Source organism: Trachurus japonicus, chromosome 17 (genome assembly GCF_045865225.1).
Source record: "Trachurus japonicus isolate A0001 chromosome 17, Traja_1.0".
NCBI lineage: Eukaryota > Metazoa > Chordata > Actinopteri > Carangiformes > Carangidae > Trachurus > Trachurus japonicus.
Genome location: NC_140923.1, coordinates 13,800,972 through 13,815,548, shown reverse-complemented (window position 1 = coordinate 13,815,548; position 14,577 = coordinate 13,800,972). Strand labels below are relative to the sequence as shown.

Sequence of the window (14,577 nt, the reverse complement as noted above, 5' to 3'; positions counted from 1 at the left end):
CTTTTTATGCAATAAATCTGTGAATTATCTCTGAGGTCTTTGCATATTCACATTGGTCTAAAAGCATCAGATCTTCAGTCTTCTGCTTTTTACTCGTACTCGTCGACCCTGTTTATATCTGAGCTGTTTCGTCCCTAACAGGGGGATTACACCAGCCGAGGCCGAGATGCACTTCCTGGAAAACGCCAAGAAGCTGTCCATGTACGGCGTGGACCTCCACCACGCCAAGGTAACAAGTCACAGCGTCACCTGTAACTCCTCGAGTCGTCTCATCCTGTCTGCAGTAGTCAGTGTTTTGTTAGCTTTGTATTGCTGTGATCGTCTGTGAAGGCTCAGACAGCTGTTGTCTCCTTGCACAAATATAGTTTAGTTCAGTTTCCTGCCTGTATGCTGAGCTAAGCTAAAAAAACTAATGTGTGTAGCTTTTTATATTTACTGCACATTTTCTCACTCTAACTCTTAGCAAGAAGGTGCATCAAACTGTTCTCAAACTCTAAATATTAATCGTTTTGCCTGTGTCTCCAGTAACGGTGGGTGTCTCCATGATGAAGTAGGAAGCGTTCAATGGTTTAATATAATGTTTATAATCCAAACCTACCTACCACATGCCAATCATGCAGTCAAATAGTGATGCTTGCCACCACGACACCGCTGCTTCAGAAACATCATGGCTGCCACAGAAACGCCTTCGCTGCACCGCTGACTTGACATTATATCACCGCTGCCTCCGTGGATGTGGGGCCGAAGTGGGAGCAGGGAATGATGAGACAGGATGGGCAGGGTGGGAGGGTGTATATGTGTGTGTGTGTGTGTGGTGGGAGGTGGGGTGTGTGGGTCTGCAGCCCAGCTTTACTTGAATGATGTATCTTTCTTTTTTTGTTATCTACGAGGCCAGATGGGATCAAACGCATCATTAGAGCGAAGAAAGAGCTGGAGTACGTACGACAGCAGGGACGGCTGTCGTCGTAAAAACAAAAAAAAAAATTAACAGTCATCAGTCCCGATATGAATCCAGTTATCAAAAGCGCTTTGAAAGTCAAAATGGGGTCTGGATAGGATGCGAGTGATGGGGAGGATATTGCCTTTGCGGATTTAGATCAGAATAGAGGAGATGACAGAGATGAGGAAGCGGCCTTGATCAAACCGAGCAGACATCAATTGCTCCCTGTTGGTTCTGTGAGTCATAGTTTCATATGTACATATCAGACCAGCATCCCTCTTTTTGTCTTCTCTCCTCTCTCATTAAATGCAAAGTTGGTAGGGAGTCTCTATGAATGCTTGGCTCCAGCTGAGGGAGAGGTAAGAGGCTGCATCACATGTGCTTACCTGAGTGTGTGTGTGGTTTGTAGTCGTGCATGGTTACATTACATCACACACTATCATACATTATTGTTGTTTACACCTGGCTGTTCCTGCTTCGGACCAGCGCTTCCTCCTCTCCAAACGTCATCATCATTATCGCCATCATTGGTTTTCTTTCCACCTGCTCATCTCGTGCTTTGTGCAGTGCAGCAGTGAAGAGCATCGTCTCGTGCTTCATCCACCATTTTTTAACCCCCCCTCCTCCTCCTCCGAGACTTCACTGTGGCTTCTCCCACTCTCATTCACCTTATCGTATCCCCTCTTTTTATCGCGTCATCATCGTTCCACATCGACAACAGCCTGCTGCGTACACACACGATTACAGTTTGCCTGACTCCACTCTCCACCTGCCTGCTTCTACCCTGTTATTACCACACACCTGACTCCTGTTAGTCTACTTTACCCTGCTGTGCACTGGCTCCCGTAGACTTTACTGAGTTGTTTTTTGTTTTTTTTTTGCAGAAGAGGAAGCGCTTAGCAGCTTCTACTTTTGACATTGTCAGGGTTTCTGTGTTGCTCTGCCAAAGTGACACAAGAGATTTCATGAGTTTCGTTTTAAGAAAGTATCTTATTTTGTGTTTTTTTTCTTTGTCGTTTCTTGATATATTTGCGTGTGTGTGTGATGTTCCCAGGACTCCGAGGGCGTGGAGATCATGTTGGGAGTTTGCGCAAGTGGCCTCCTCATCTACAGAGACAGGTTGCGGATCAACAGGTTCGCCTGGCCCAAAATCCTCAAGATCTCCTACAAGAGGAACAACTTCTACATCAAAATCCGGCCCGGCGAGGTGAAAAAAGATAAATGATTATAGATTTATTTATAGGGCTGCTGTGCAGAGCCGATCTGCTGGGTCAGTTTTCCGTAAAAAAAACCTCAGCTCCATCTCTCATCCCTTTTTTTTGTTCCCCCCGTTACACACCGTGCTCTCGACACAGCAGCTGTCAGATTCCCTCGGTTTCAGCAACATTTCACAGCCGCCGCACCACGAGCTGCAAAGTGCTGCTGTTGGTTTAAAGTTGTGACTGAAAGTTCAGAACTTTGTGGAGATGAAGAGAAGTCGTCCTACTCCTGTCTAAAACATCCCAACCCCACATATCTGCACTGATACCCCTCTCTTCACTGACATGACATCAAGGGGAAAATGTAGTGCAGCAGTGTTTCTGTTTTGTAGAGCTGTCAAATGTCTTTTTGTAAACTGGAGTGTGAAGCTGCACGTTGGGAAAATATGAATATTGGTTTGGGGTGTGGAATCAGGAGATGATTAAATTTCATTTTCTTAACATTTTCAACAAATTTACATATAAACATCAGGGAAATTATAAGCAATTAACAACACAACGTACATTTAATAGAAACAGGGTTAGAAATGAGTGATTCACTGAGGTTAATTGACCTTTTTATAGTGAATATGACCACATCTCTTGTCTGTGTTACAGTTTGAGCAGTTTGAAAGCACGATCGGTTTCAAGCTCCCAAATCACCGTGCTGCCAAACGGCTGTGGAAAGTCTGCGTTGAACACCACACCTTCTTCAGGTGAGTTTTATAAGAGAGGAGCTTTATATCTGTGACAGGAAGTGGGTTTTTGTGATTCACTTTTTATTGCTTTTTAACAGTACAACAAAAAGACCGACATACATGAATGTGAACAATGTCAGGAACATAACAACATGACATGAAAAACAACAACACCACCCACAAAAAACAAACATTACTCACTAAGATATACTTACATAAAGTAAACTAATCCAGACATACAAATAATTACATACAATATAATATGATATGATATAAATTCATCCCCACTGCCTTAATCATCCATCTGTAGGGACCCCATAGTTTCATGAATATCTCCTCCTTATTGTTCAGTCTGAAAATCAGTTGTTTGTAACTGGCTATTTTATTCATTTCTTCTAGCCGTTCATTAAACTGTATAATATTTTTTGTTTTCCAGTGTCTTAGAGCAATCCTACACCCAGTAGTAAGGGCCAGTCTACACCATAGAGTTTGCTGGAGTGATAACTCTACTCCCTCTGTTATTATACCCAAAATACATAGGACAGGGCTAGATAAATCTATCCCAAATATTATATTTTCCTATAGGTTTTGTGTCTTTTCACATTCATACAACATGTGTAAAAGTGTTCAGGAAGTGGGTTTTTAATTAGCTGTATGCCTTGTAATTTGTAACAAAATCTAAATCCAAAGAGCAAAAACCACAGAGAGTGATTTTGTCTTTGCTCCAAACAATGAGTGATGATTGAAAATCAGTGTTTGTAACACACAGGGAGGGCGTTTTGTCCTCTCCAAACACAAGCTACTCTGATTATAATTGAACACAGTTGAGTTTACTGATAATCACTTCCAATGATTTCATTGAAGTGAAACAGTGTTGCAGACTGTTTAGTTTGTGTTCCCATTTGGAAAACATGCAAAGTCCCCTTGTGAGCATAAAAAAACACGTTCTCCTGGGTTCTCCGGCGCAGCGAGCCAGGCCCGAGGGCTCTCCAGAGACTAATCAAATGAGTCGGCGTTCTCATTTTCTCTTTCTCTTTTTTTTTTACAGTGCAAAGCTTAAGCCTGTGTTTTGCGTTTGTGCTGTGATTAATGCGAGCTTGTGTGACTTGCGACAGGCTGGTATCCCCCGAGGCGCCGCCGAAGAAGTTCCTGAGCCTCGGCTCCAAGTTTCGCTACAGCGGCAGAACGCAGGCTCAGACCCGCAGGGCCAGCTCCCAGATCATCAGACCCGCTCCCTTGTTTGAGCGCTCCGCCAGCAAACGCTACAACATGTCCCGCAGCTTAGACGGAGGTGAGAGAGCAGCGTTGGGGTTGTGACACATGGCCACCACCGAGTCGAAGTGCTGTTTACCCCTGTTTCTCTTGTGTTTATTAACCAGTTTGTATCGTACACTATTTTCTCCTTTTATACATGCCTCATTTTAAATATGCCATAATTATGGACTCATAAGTTATACACTACTCACAAAAAGTTAGGGATATCCCTATAACAAGTTCATGCTACAGTGATATTCTATCATGAAAGCAGACCTTTTTAAGTAGAAGGATACAATGGTAATTTCTTTATCTCAAACAATGTGTCCATTATAAATAAAAGAAGACAACACAAAGACACATATAATAAAAGATAAAAAAATGCCATCTTAGTTTTAAAACACGTACAGGCACCTATTCCAGTGTCTTCCAAAGACATGACAAGTATTTCTTATCACTGTGTGTAGCTAGTGCCGCTATGATGCTATTACTTGCCTGGTTAAGTCGACACATGAATCTATACATGTAGTTTCTTAAAAGAGCATGAAGAGTGGACACATTACAAGATACAAACAGCATGTAATTCAATAAGTACTGAAACATTGAACAATTGGACATGTGCATTCAAAAGTTTAGAGAAGGTTAAATTAAGTTCACCTGTAAAGGTTTTAGTGCATTTTAGGTGCATTCTGAAATCTTATCCAAAAGCCAAACATCCCTAACTTTTTGTAGTAGTGTATATACATATAGTCTGGAAGGAAGATTGATGATGATTGTTTGACTGATTGTTGATTTTTACTATACTGTATGTATGTGCATATGACTGAAATAAACTACTACTACTAAGACAAAAAAAAGAAGAAGCTAACCAGTGCTACTGCTGCTTTTAACGACAGGAAATTTCTTTTGTTAGAAGTGTAAAGTATAAATTTGTCCCTGTTTCTTTCAAAAGGAAAAAAATGCATTTGCTACAGTATGTGAAAGCTGGCAAAGCTAAAGTGTCTGGCACATAACGCCAGTGCAGTGACGAAGACACAGTGGATACAGAAATGTGCAGGAGCAAGACAAACCTTTAATTTTAGTTGTTCACAGTGTAAAAAGAAAAAAACAACCCAGCCTCCCGTCCCTCACATCTGTCTTTGTCCTCCCCCTCCTCAGCTCCCATCATGGAGAACCACGACACTCTGATGAAGGACAGCTCGGCGGACGGCGCGGCCAAAGTCATCGCCAAGGGAGACATCATCACCACGGTGACGACGGAGAAGAAAGCGGAGGAAGAGAAGGCGGAGCGGGACGCCGCTCAGACGAACGCGGCGGCGGAGACGCCGGAGCCCACCGACGCCACGACGCCGCTCAGACAAGACACAAAGGTAAAGAAAGCGCCGTCCACACGACGCCCGGCTGTAGACGAGTCGCACCTGCGTTTTTAATTTGGATAAAAAAAGAAGCTTTGATGTTTGTTTGTTTTTTATGTTTGGTTCAAAGAGAGGTCGTACGTTTAAACACGCCACTGGGTTTTCAAAGAAATGGATGTTTTCTGCTCCGTCGTTGTCTTTTTAGTCCTTTTTTTTAGATTTGAGTTTGTTTTCTTTCCTGATGAAGTTTCTTTCTCAATAACTTCTTAATGGCTGATGAGAATTTCCCAGTTGCTTTCAGCTTAACCCTCTGCATTAGACTAGGCCTGAGTGCTTTCATCTTGTGTGCGCTTTACTAATTAGCGTTTCTTTTCTTGTCCTTCCTTTGACCCCACACTATACTCGTGTGTGTGTGTGTGTTCATGCGTATTTGCCTCCTCCCCTTCCTCCTCCCTCCTCCTCCTCCTCCTCCTCCCCCTTCGCCTCCTCTCCATTCACACACACACACCTCTCATCCCCCTTTTCGTTTGACACGCCTCCCTCCATCAGAACTCCCCTCTTGTATACACGACCGACCCCCTCCGCTCCGAGCTCTCACTCCCCTCATCTCCCGTCTCATCCACCAAAGTGCGGCGGCGGCGCAGGGAGAACGCGCGCAAGCGGGCCTCGTCCGTCAGCCCGGCCAAGAGCAGCGCCGGGTGCCGCCGCCGCCAGGCCCACGCCGACCGCAAAGCCGCGCTGCTGGAGGAGCAGGCGCTGCTGCTCTCGGCCCGCAAGCAGCGGCTGGAGCAGGGGGGCAAGGGCCGCGGCGGCACGCTCTTCTCCTTCTCCCTGCACCTGCCCGACCTGTCCTCCTTCCTGGACGACGACGGCTACATCACGTTCCCCGACCTGTCCGAGATGCGCTTCCTCCCCGAGTGCGCGCACAACTTTCTCCCCATTAAGTCGCCCTCGCTCATCCCCTGCTTCCTCTTCATCTTCTTCTTCCTGCTCACCACCTCCTTCTCCGTCCCGTACGCCCTCACCCTCTCCTTCCCCCTGGCGCTGTGCCTCTGCTACCTGGAGCCCAAGGCAGCCTCGCTGACCGCCTCCATAGCCCAGGGCTACCATGACCATGACAGTTCAGAGGAAGAGGAGGTGTGTGTGCCTTTATGTTCCAGTCCCCCCGGCCTCTGGCTTTAGAAACGACAGTTCAGTATGACGGTTAACCCCCTCTTATCCTGTCCTGTATCTCGCTCTGCTGTTCCACCAGTCCAGAGCCGACCTGGAGACTGTGTCTTGTCCCAGTGTCTGTCAGTTCTCCTACTTTCAGAGCCTCATCTCTGCCCAGTCTCACTCTCATCCTGTAGACCACATCTCCATCTACATCAGCAGTGCACAGAGATGAACCTGCAAGTTTCAACCATTTCATATTTGATTGGCTCGTATGTACTTCACCTTTTTAACGAGAGGGTTAGACACAAACACTGAGCTCCACTGGAGACGTTTTACCACATCTGTGTGTCACTAACAAATTATCACAATATTTCACAAAAGTTTCATCTTGCAAATATTCAAATATTTGACTAAACGTGTTCATGAGAGATAATGAGGACCTGTCTTCATTTAGCCACTAATCCCTTCATTTTTGAAAACACAGCTTTGTGCCTAACCCATCTCAGTGATATCATCCATCCACATTCATGTCTCCGTAGTGTAGAAAAGTGAGTGTTACAAGATCAACACCAGCTGCATGGAAACACTTCCATAACTCATCTTAAGCTCTCATAGTCTCTCTGCGGCGCCGCGTGACTCAAGCAAAGCAGCAGAGGTTTTAAATGAATCATTTAAACAGATCCTCTGCTGAGAAAAGCTTCCAGAGTGTGATCTCTTTCCCCTCCAGAACATAAATCCATAACACGTCGTACGCCGTGACGCAGAGAGACTGTGACACTTAAAACGCATCCAGTGTCGACATGCATGGAGAGGAGGGGGAGGTGCCTGAAAGTCAGGTTACTGTTCGGAAACAAACTCGTCAAAACCAAATTATTACATGTGTTTTTTGTTTTTTTTTGGCACAGTGAAACATTTATCTACCTGGACTGAGTTTTCAGTGTCATTAGATCAAGCAATTCAAAGCAGAAGGCAAATTTGAATGATAATTTTCCTCAAACGTCAAAGTGACTGACCGAAGGTTTCAACTTCCTCTGAGTCTGTTTTGCTTGCTTACTTTTGCATTTGCTTTTTATTGATTTAATTTTTCTTTTTTGTTCTCCTTCTGCTAACCTTCTCCGTAGCGTTGTCTGATACTGTCGAACGTGAAGCCCACAGAAACAAAAAAAAAAACAGTGCATTTTCCATTCGTTCCATTTGTGGTGATGAAGAATTTCTCTGTCGATGTTGTTGATGTTGTTGTTGAGTGATGCTTTGTTTCACGGGGTTTGTTTTTTTTTACAAGTTGGGTTCTTTGTTTCACTTTCTTTGCTCGCCTCTCGGAACGGTTTCGGTCTGTGTGCGAAAAAAACAGACCGACAGCGAACAAACTGACTTTGCCTTTGACGGAGAGATGACGGCCACAGAGGTTTGTACATCAGGGAGCGGTGTCACGTTTAAGGCATGAATGAAAAGACATGTAGTAGTGTTTGTGAGGAGGAAGACGATGATGAAGGATCAGAGGTGGAATGAGAAGCATTCAGAGGATTTTGTGCACTTGAAGATCTGCATGTTGTGTCTGTGCTGCATCCTGTCAGTTCTTATCGCGTCTCTGTTTTTTGTTTTGTTTTCTTAATATATTGTTAACACACTTTATATGACCTTTTCCTCCATAACGGTATCTCCTCCACTGGAAACATTTCTGACTGTTTGCTAAGCCCCGCCCCCCTGTCAAGGTTTTCATACTCGCATGACTCATAATACAAATTAAAAATAGTTGCATTGGTAGATGAAAGATAGATAGATTACTTTATTAATCCCCGAGGGGAAATTTAAAATGTTAGCGGCTGAATGAAATACATGGCACAAAGACATAAAACATAACAACAATAAATCACAAAAATACATAAAATATACATGAAACACAAAGACACCCCGCTCCACCCACCGCCTACAGCGTTGCTAGTAATAGAATATGAAACAGCAGGTTTTGGATGTCAAATATCCGTCCATCTATCAGCTATTTTATCTATTCAGGGTCGTGAGGAAATTTGGACATAGAGCGAGGGTGGGCTACACAAAATCTTACCAAGAATATTTGTCTTATTTCAAGCACACTTGCAAACTGGTCACCTTTTGGCTACAGTCACCTTATTTATGTCAACCAGGGTAGTAGAAGTGAATGAAGAGGGTTTTAGTTTTGTATGTCGTCATCTTTTTCACTACTCCAGAGATTGTAGGTCTGTCTATTTAAAAGAAATCTCATAATACCCAAAATAAGACTCATCACATAAAAAAGTATCTTCTTTTTAGACCCTTTTTTTTTTACTTAAAGTATATTTTCACTTGAAATAAGTAGAAAAATCTGATAGTAAGTATCAGATATAAGCAAGTTTTTCTTTCTTATTACAAGCACAAAAAATAAATCTAAAAACAAGTAAATTTTTAGGTGATGAGTCTTATTTTAAGTGGAAAGAGATTTAGTTTTGACTAGAAATTAGACATTTTGCCAAGAAATAAGACAAATATTCTTGGAAAGATTTTGAGTTTTTGCATATAGAGACGAACAACCTCACACCCTCACAGGCAACGTAAATTTAGAGATTGTGTCCAGGCAGAGAAAACATGCAAAGTCCAAACAGAAAGGCTTGCTATGTGACCACTGCAACACCGTGCTGCTCCTTATTTCAAACACTGGCAGAAATATTCAGGTTTCTCCTCTCTAGAGACAGAACTGAATGTGTTAAGTTGCAGTTTATCAGCTGCTCTAACTGAGCTAATAGAGCAGCTAATTAAGCTAATTCGCTAGCTAAATGTTTCTCCATAAGGTGTTAGAACATGAGCACTGGTGCCTGAGTCGACTTTGGCACAAGAATTGAAACATGCATCTATGTAGTTGAAAGGAAAAAAACAATGTAAAGTGTTTTCAGGATGAGGGCTAACCTAACCAGTGTCTGTGGCCAATGGATTAGCGTTATCCTAAAAAGCAGGACAGAGCCGATAACAGTCGGCTAAACCCTGACAGCGTCCAGGAGCAGCTTTGACACGGTCACAGTGGACGTGCTGGCTGTGAAAATAGCTGCTTCTTTTTTTCTTTTTTTTACTCCAAACAAAACCAGTGACCCCTGAACGCAGCACAGGAGCATAGTGGACTCAAAAGGAGGCAGCTGTTCGCTCGAATGAAAATTGTTTGCCCGAGTAAAAACGTTTGGTGTTTCCCCGCTGACCTCAGGAGCGTTACACAAATAAATAAAAAGCTGTTTAGCTGGACAGTTGTGTTACTGTCTGCAGCTCATGTCTCACACAGCGTTTACATCTGCACAATGTCAACAACATAATGTGGAGAGGGACACATCCACATCCTGTCACGGGCCTGCTGCTGCTGCTGTGTCCAGTTTATGGTTGCTAGGCTACAGTGCGACTGGACAAAGAGGGTTTAGCAAACAGTCGGTTTCTCTGCTTGCCTGCTTGCCTGCTTGCCGTTTGTCTCTCCATTTTCTTCCCCCTTGGCTTGACTTGTCCCCCCCCCCTCTCCCTGCGTCTCGTCTCGTCTCTTTAACGGCTCCTCTCCTCCTTCCTTGTCTCACCTGCTCTCTGTCTGTCCTCTTCCCTCTTTACTTGCTGTCAGTCGGAAGCGGATGAGGACTCTGAGATGCGGACTCAGGTACACTGGGCTCGCTTCATGGCCCTGCTCAGTGCATCACACCATCACCGCCACCACCACCAGATGCACTGAGCCTCAAACCATCATTCACTTTGTGTCCTTCGCCCTCCGTCTCGGCTTTGCCTGCTGCTGCTGTGTGTTGACACAACTCACTATCACACACCACACAGCAGACTGACCATTCAGTCTCGCCTGAACACACAGACCCACAGACTGTTGCTGCTGCTGCTGCCTCCAAACACACCACCACAGCTCATCTCTCAAGTGCTTTTGTTTGTAAAACGGTGGCGTCATGTTCACATATTTCTGTTCCTGCTGCTGCATCCTCAGATTTCACCGTTTTTTCTATTCCTGTGACTTTTGCCATCTTCATGTCATCCACAGCTGTGTCTTAAGAAGCCAAAGCTCCCAGCTCTCTCTATCTCTTTCTCTTCTAACAAGAGTCTAAATTTAACATTACGCCATAGCAACCTTAACCTCCAGCTCCTCTCCCCTCTGTTTTTTTCTTTTCTTTACAGTATAGTTTCATAAGACGAGCAAAAGGGGAAAACGTTTTTATCAGGCATAGTAATCTGATGCTAGAGGTTGGTAAGATAAAAAAGAAAATGCATGACTGAAATGTGCATGCAGGTGCTTTAATACCGTGAGGGAGTGACAGGATTTATAACAATAATCTCTAACCTGCCAGTGTTTTCTGGAGTTCCTGTGTGAATGGGAATTATTATGACACTTTAGTCTAACAAAGTTTTTTGCAGTGAGCATCAATTGTTTTATTTTGTGAGAATTAAAGCAACAGAAATTAAACTGAATGAAGAGATCTTCTTAACTTAACTTCTAATGAGATTTGGGAGTGTTGTTCTTAATTAAACCTGCAGAACTAAATCTGTGAAAAGAAATGCATGACGCCATGTTTTTTGTTTTGTTTAATTTTCCATTGAATCAAAGCTGGTCCTAAATGCTCCCTTAGCATTTAAGTGCAAGCTGCTCCTCTCTTGGTTACAGCTGCCATGTTGGTTTGCTGTTATTTTTGGACGGGAAATCATGTGCATAAATGCAACTGATTTAGGTCTGTAGCTTTTTGCATTTTCCTGTTTGCAGACCTTTTTCAGAGCTGCATTTTTATGCCACTTTATTTTGAGTTGGGGGGTAAATCGCTGGATATGCAAGCTACCGTTGCCGTTTTCCATAAAGCATGGCCTTCGTTCGTTCCCCTCCCTCCGCGTTGCACCCGGCCCCCCTCATCATCTCTCTGTGTCATGGTTGACCGGCTACTGCAGGACACCGAGACCCCGGCGGAGATGGTCAAGCATCAAACGAACATCAGCGAACTGAAGCGCTCCTTCCTGGAGACCGGCGGCGGCGGCAGCGCGCCGGGCCTGACGGAGTGGGAGAAGAGGCTGTCCTCGTCCCCCGCGCGCTCGCCCAGAGCCGACGAGGCGCCAATGATAGTGCCTCTGGAGCTGGAGGATGTAAGCTGCAGCTCACGGACTGACTGAGTGACGGCGTGTGCATGTGTGAGGCATGATGACATCACCCAGGAGGTTGTTTTTATATAAACAAGAGACATCAATCTTGAGAAGTTATTGGTTAATGAGTCACAGTGCAGTAAATTCAATATTCATAATGGGGCAAGAGTCAAGTCTTTTAACATGAGGATGAGTCCGGTGCTGTATATTTATTACAGGATAATGTGGGGAAAAGGGAATTAGTTCATAAAGTCATTCAAAGTTAGTGCGTCAATAAAGTGTCACATTTAATCCAGTGGGTGTGTTTCTCATCAGCAGCTCATTAACATATTAATCTGTCTCTGTAATGGATGAAGTCATTAATCAATAATGTGGTTTACTGCGCTCGGTGGCATCACTGTTGTTCACCGTGAGGTTTCTTTCTCTCCATCCCATCCTACCTCTGTGGTTGTGGTTGTAACACGATGTGGTGAACTCAGGCTAAGCGAAGTCTCTGAAGACTAATCACTGACATCAAACGCGTCTGACTGAGTGAAAATGAAAGGAGGCTGTTGTTTCTGCAGCGGCTGCGGGACCCTGATCACGTCGCTTTGTGTTTTTTGAATGTGCAGTGAAGTCGCGCCCGTCATGTCGCCTCTCTTGTGTCTGTCTCTCTCTCTCTCTGTTGGTGACATTTCAATTCTTGTTTCTCTTGCAGACTACAGATGAGCAGCCTGCAGGAGGTGAGACAAAGGACGAAGGGGAACCAAGAGCCACTGAGGTAAATGTTACTTCCAGTTAATTTGTCACATTTGTAGAAAAGGTGTGTGTGTGTGTGTGTGTGTGTTTGTTGCTGTTTGTGTTGAATTGGCTCCAGACGCAAGAACAGTGTGTGATATTTTTGCTCTTCTTACTGCACATACAGACACAGTGGGGAAAATAAGTATTTGATCCCTTGCTGGTTTTTGCCCTCATTTCTCTTGATCAAATTCAAATTCAAGTCATTTATAACCTTCATATGATGATATTATTTCTGGATATTTTGTTGATATTCTGTCTCTATCTGTTAAAATAGATTCACCATAAAAACAATAGACCGTCCATTTCTTTGTGGGGTAGCAAACGTACAAAATCACCAGGGGGTCAAATACTTTTTTCCCACTATATGCAGGAATCTACCATTTTCATCATAGCACTGATATTAAGGGATAGTTCAATATTTTGGCAAATTGGCCCAATGCCATAATCCCTATAGTCTTAGCAGTAGGTTCGTTACCTTTAATTGTCGGTGCAAGCTATTTTTAGAACGGCGGAGCAGAGCCGCGAGCTGCTCAGAGCTACGCTACGGAGGCTAATTTCTAGGTTTCCCTCATCAAACTCATCAAACACACAATCCAACAACTCCAAAACGCTCTGGTGGACAAGTTGTGAGCTGCACATTCACCACGCTATGAGATAATAATGTAACGTTACGAGACGGAGTTGTTTTCGAGGAAAATTCACCCAAAACCACTAATGCGTGTTCCTGTCGAGGGCAGTTTTTCGGCAAGAAGTCTCTGCATTTGCCTCTAAAAGCGTAGCTCTGAGCAGTTCGCGGCTCTGCTCCGCCGTTCTAAAAACAGCTTGCACCGACATCTAAAGGTAACGAACCTACTGCTATGACTATAGGGATTATGGCAATGGGCCAATTTGCCAAAATGTTGAACTATCCCTTTAACATTAAAGCAACTTCAGACAAATATCTGGCATAAATTCAACATCAGTCTTCACTTAAACAGTTATGTAAATGATGATGCTGCCATGTCTGTGCTTGTGGTTTAAAACCGAACGATTTCCCAACGGTGCTCCTGTGTGATTCCTTGTATTTATTAACGTGAACGATCCATTTCCAATAAGCCAAGTGTCTCCCCAGGCCAAAGGATATCTGGTGAAATACGTGATGGATAGTATGGTAACCGATGCGGCCTCCTCCTCGGGGCCTCACGGCATTAGTCTGTCGACCACTATGGACGACGACGTCTTCATGGACGGGACCCTCAGAGAGGTGGCGGAGGAGGAGGAGGAGGAGGTGGAGAAGACGCCCGAATCCCACGACGAGGTGTCGGAGAGGTCGATGCAGAAGGTCAGCCCCGGAGCCGTCAGAGAGGAAGTGTCCCAGGCCATCATTGACAAGAAGGGGACACTCATTATCCTGAAGGATTCAGAGGACAAAGTGGACAGTGAGGGCAAAGAGACGAGCGTCGAGGGTGAACAAGAGGAGCCGATAGAGGCTGACGCTGAGGAGGATGAATTGCTGTCTGCTCCCAGAGAGAAAGAAACTCTCAAAGACGGCGACGCTGCTGTTGGTGTAGAAGTAGTCAAGACTCTGAGTCCCAAGATCGGGATAAAAACCGACGACGGGCCTCAGATCAAAGGCATCGGCTCGCCTAAAAAGGCCATGGCATCGTGGATCTCCGAGGAGGCGAAGCCCGAGGCGTCGGAGGTCGTCGGCGTGTCCGTGAAGGAGGTCCGAGAGATGAAGACGGACGGCGGTCTCTTCACCTTTGAAGAAGTCCAGAGCAAACAGTCCAAGTCCAGCCTGACTCAGATCACGCTCTCTGAATCTTCAACCTCGTCCTTAGCAGTGGTACTGTATGAAAACTAAAAAAAAAAAGCAACAACTTGGTGTTGGCCGCCTCCCTCCATATCTCCACCACCACCACCACCACCGCCGCCGCCACCCGCAGCCTACTCCCATCGCCCCCTCCCTCCCCCCGAGCAGCGGCCGAACCGGTCTAACCAGTGTAACGGAGCGCTGTGCATGGCTAACGGCCCCTTAACACCCAGCGTTTACTCTCACACTCGCCAAACCA

General features: G+C 44.8%; 1 protein-coding gene across 16 annotated transcripts in view; it reads left to right on the top strand.

The window, feature by feature from the left end:
- LOC146970267 (band 4.1-like protein 3) overlaps positions 1-14,577 on the top strand; it is a 58,181-nt gene that overhangs the window by 35,565 nt on the left and 8,039 nt on the right. For 4 of the 16 annotated variants that reach the window (XM_085803877.1, XM_085803873.1, XM_085803872.1 and 1 more), the window contains exons 8-19: positions 142-229; positions 1,995-2,147; positions 2,797-2,894; positions 3,992-4,167; positions 5,289-5,500; positions 6,035-6,622; positions 7,992-8,045; positions 10,245-10,280; positions 10,799-10,864; positions 11,558-11,749; positions 12,444-12,506; positions 13,638-14,351. In XM_085803877.1, coding sequence (XP_085660003.1) covers positions 142-229; positions 1,995-2,147; positions 2,797-2,894; positions 3,992-4,167; positions 5,289-5,500; positions 6,035-6,622; positions 7,992-8,045; positions 10,245-10,280; positions 10,799-10,864; positions 11,558-11,749; positions 12,444-12,506; positions 13,638-14,351 — 2,440 coding nt within the window. The remainder of the gene's footprint in view (positions 1-141; positions 230-1,994; positions 2,148-2,796; positions 2,895-3,991; positions 4,168-5,288; positions 5,501-6,034; positions 6,623-7,991; positions 8,046-10,244; positions 10,281-10,798; positions 10,865-11,557; positions 11,750-12,443; positions 12,507-13,637; positions 14,352-14,577) is intronic. The other 12 variants (XM_085803883.1, XM_085803881.1, XM_085803880.1 and 9 more) reach the window with 7 other exon arrangements.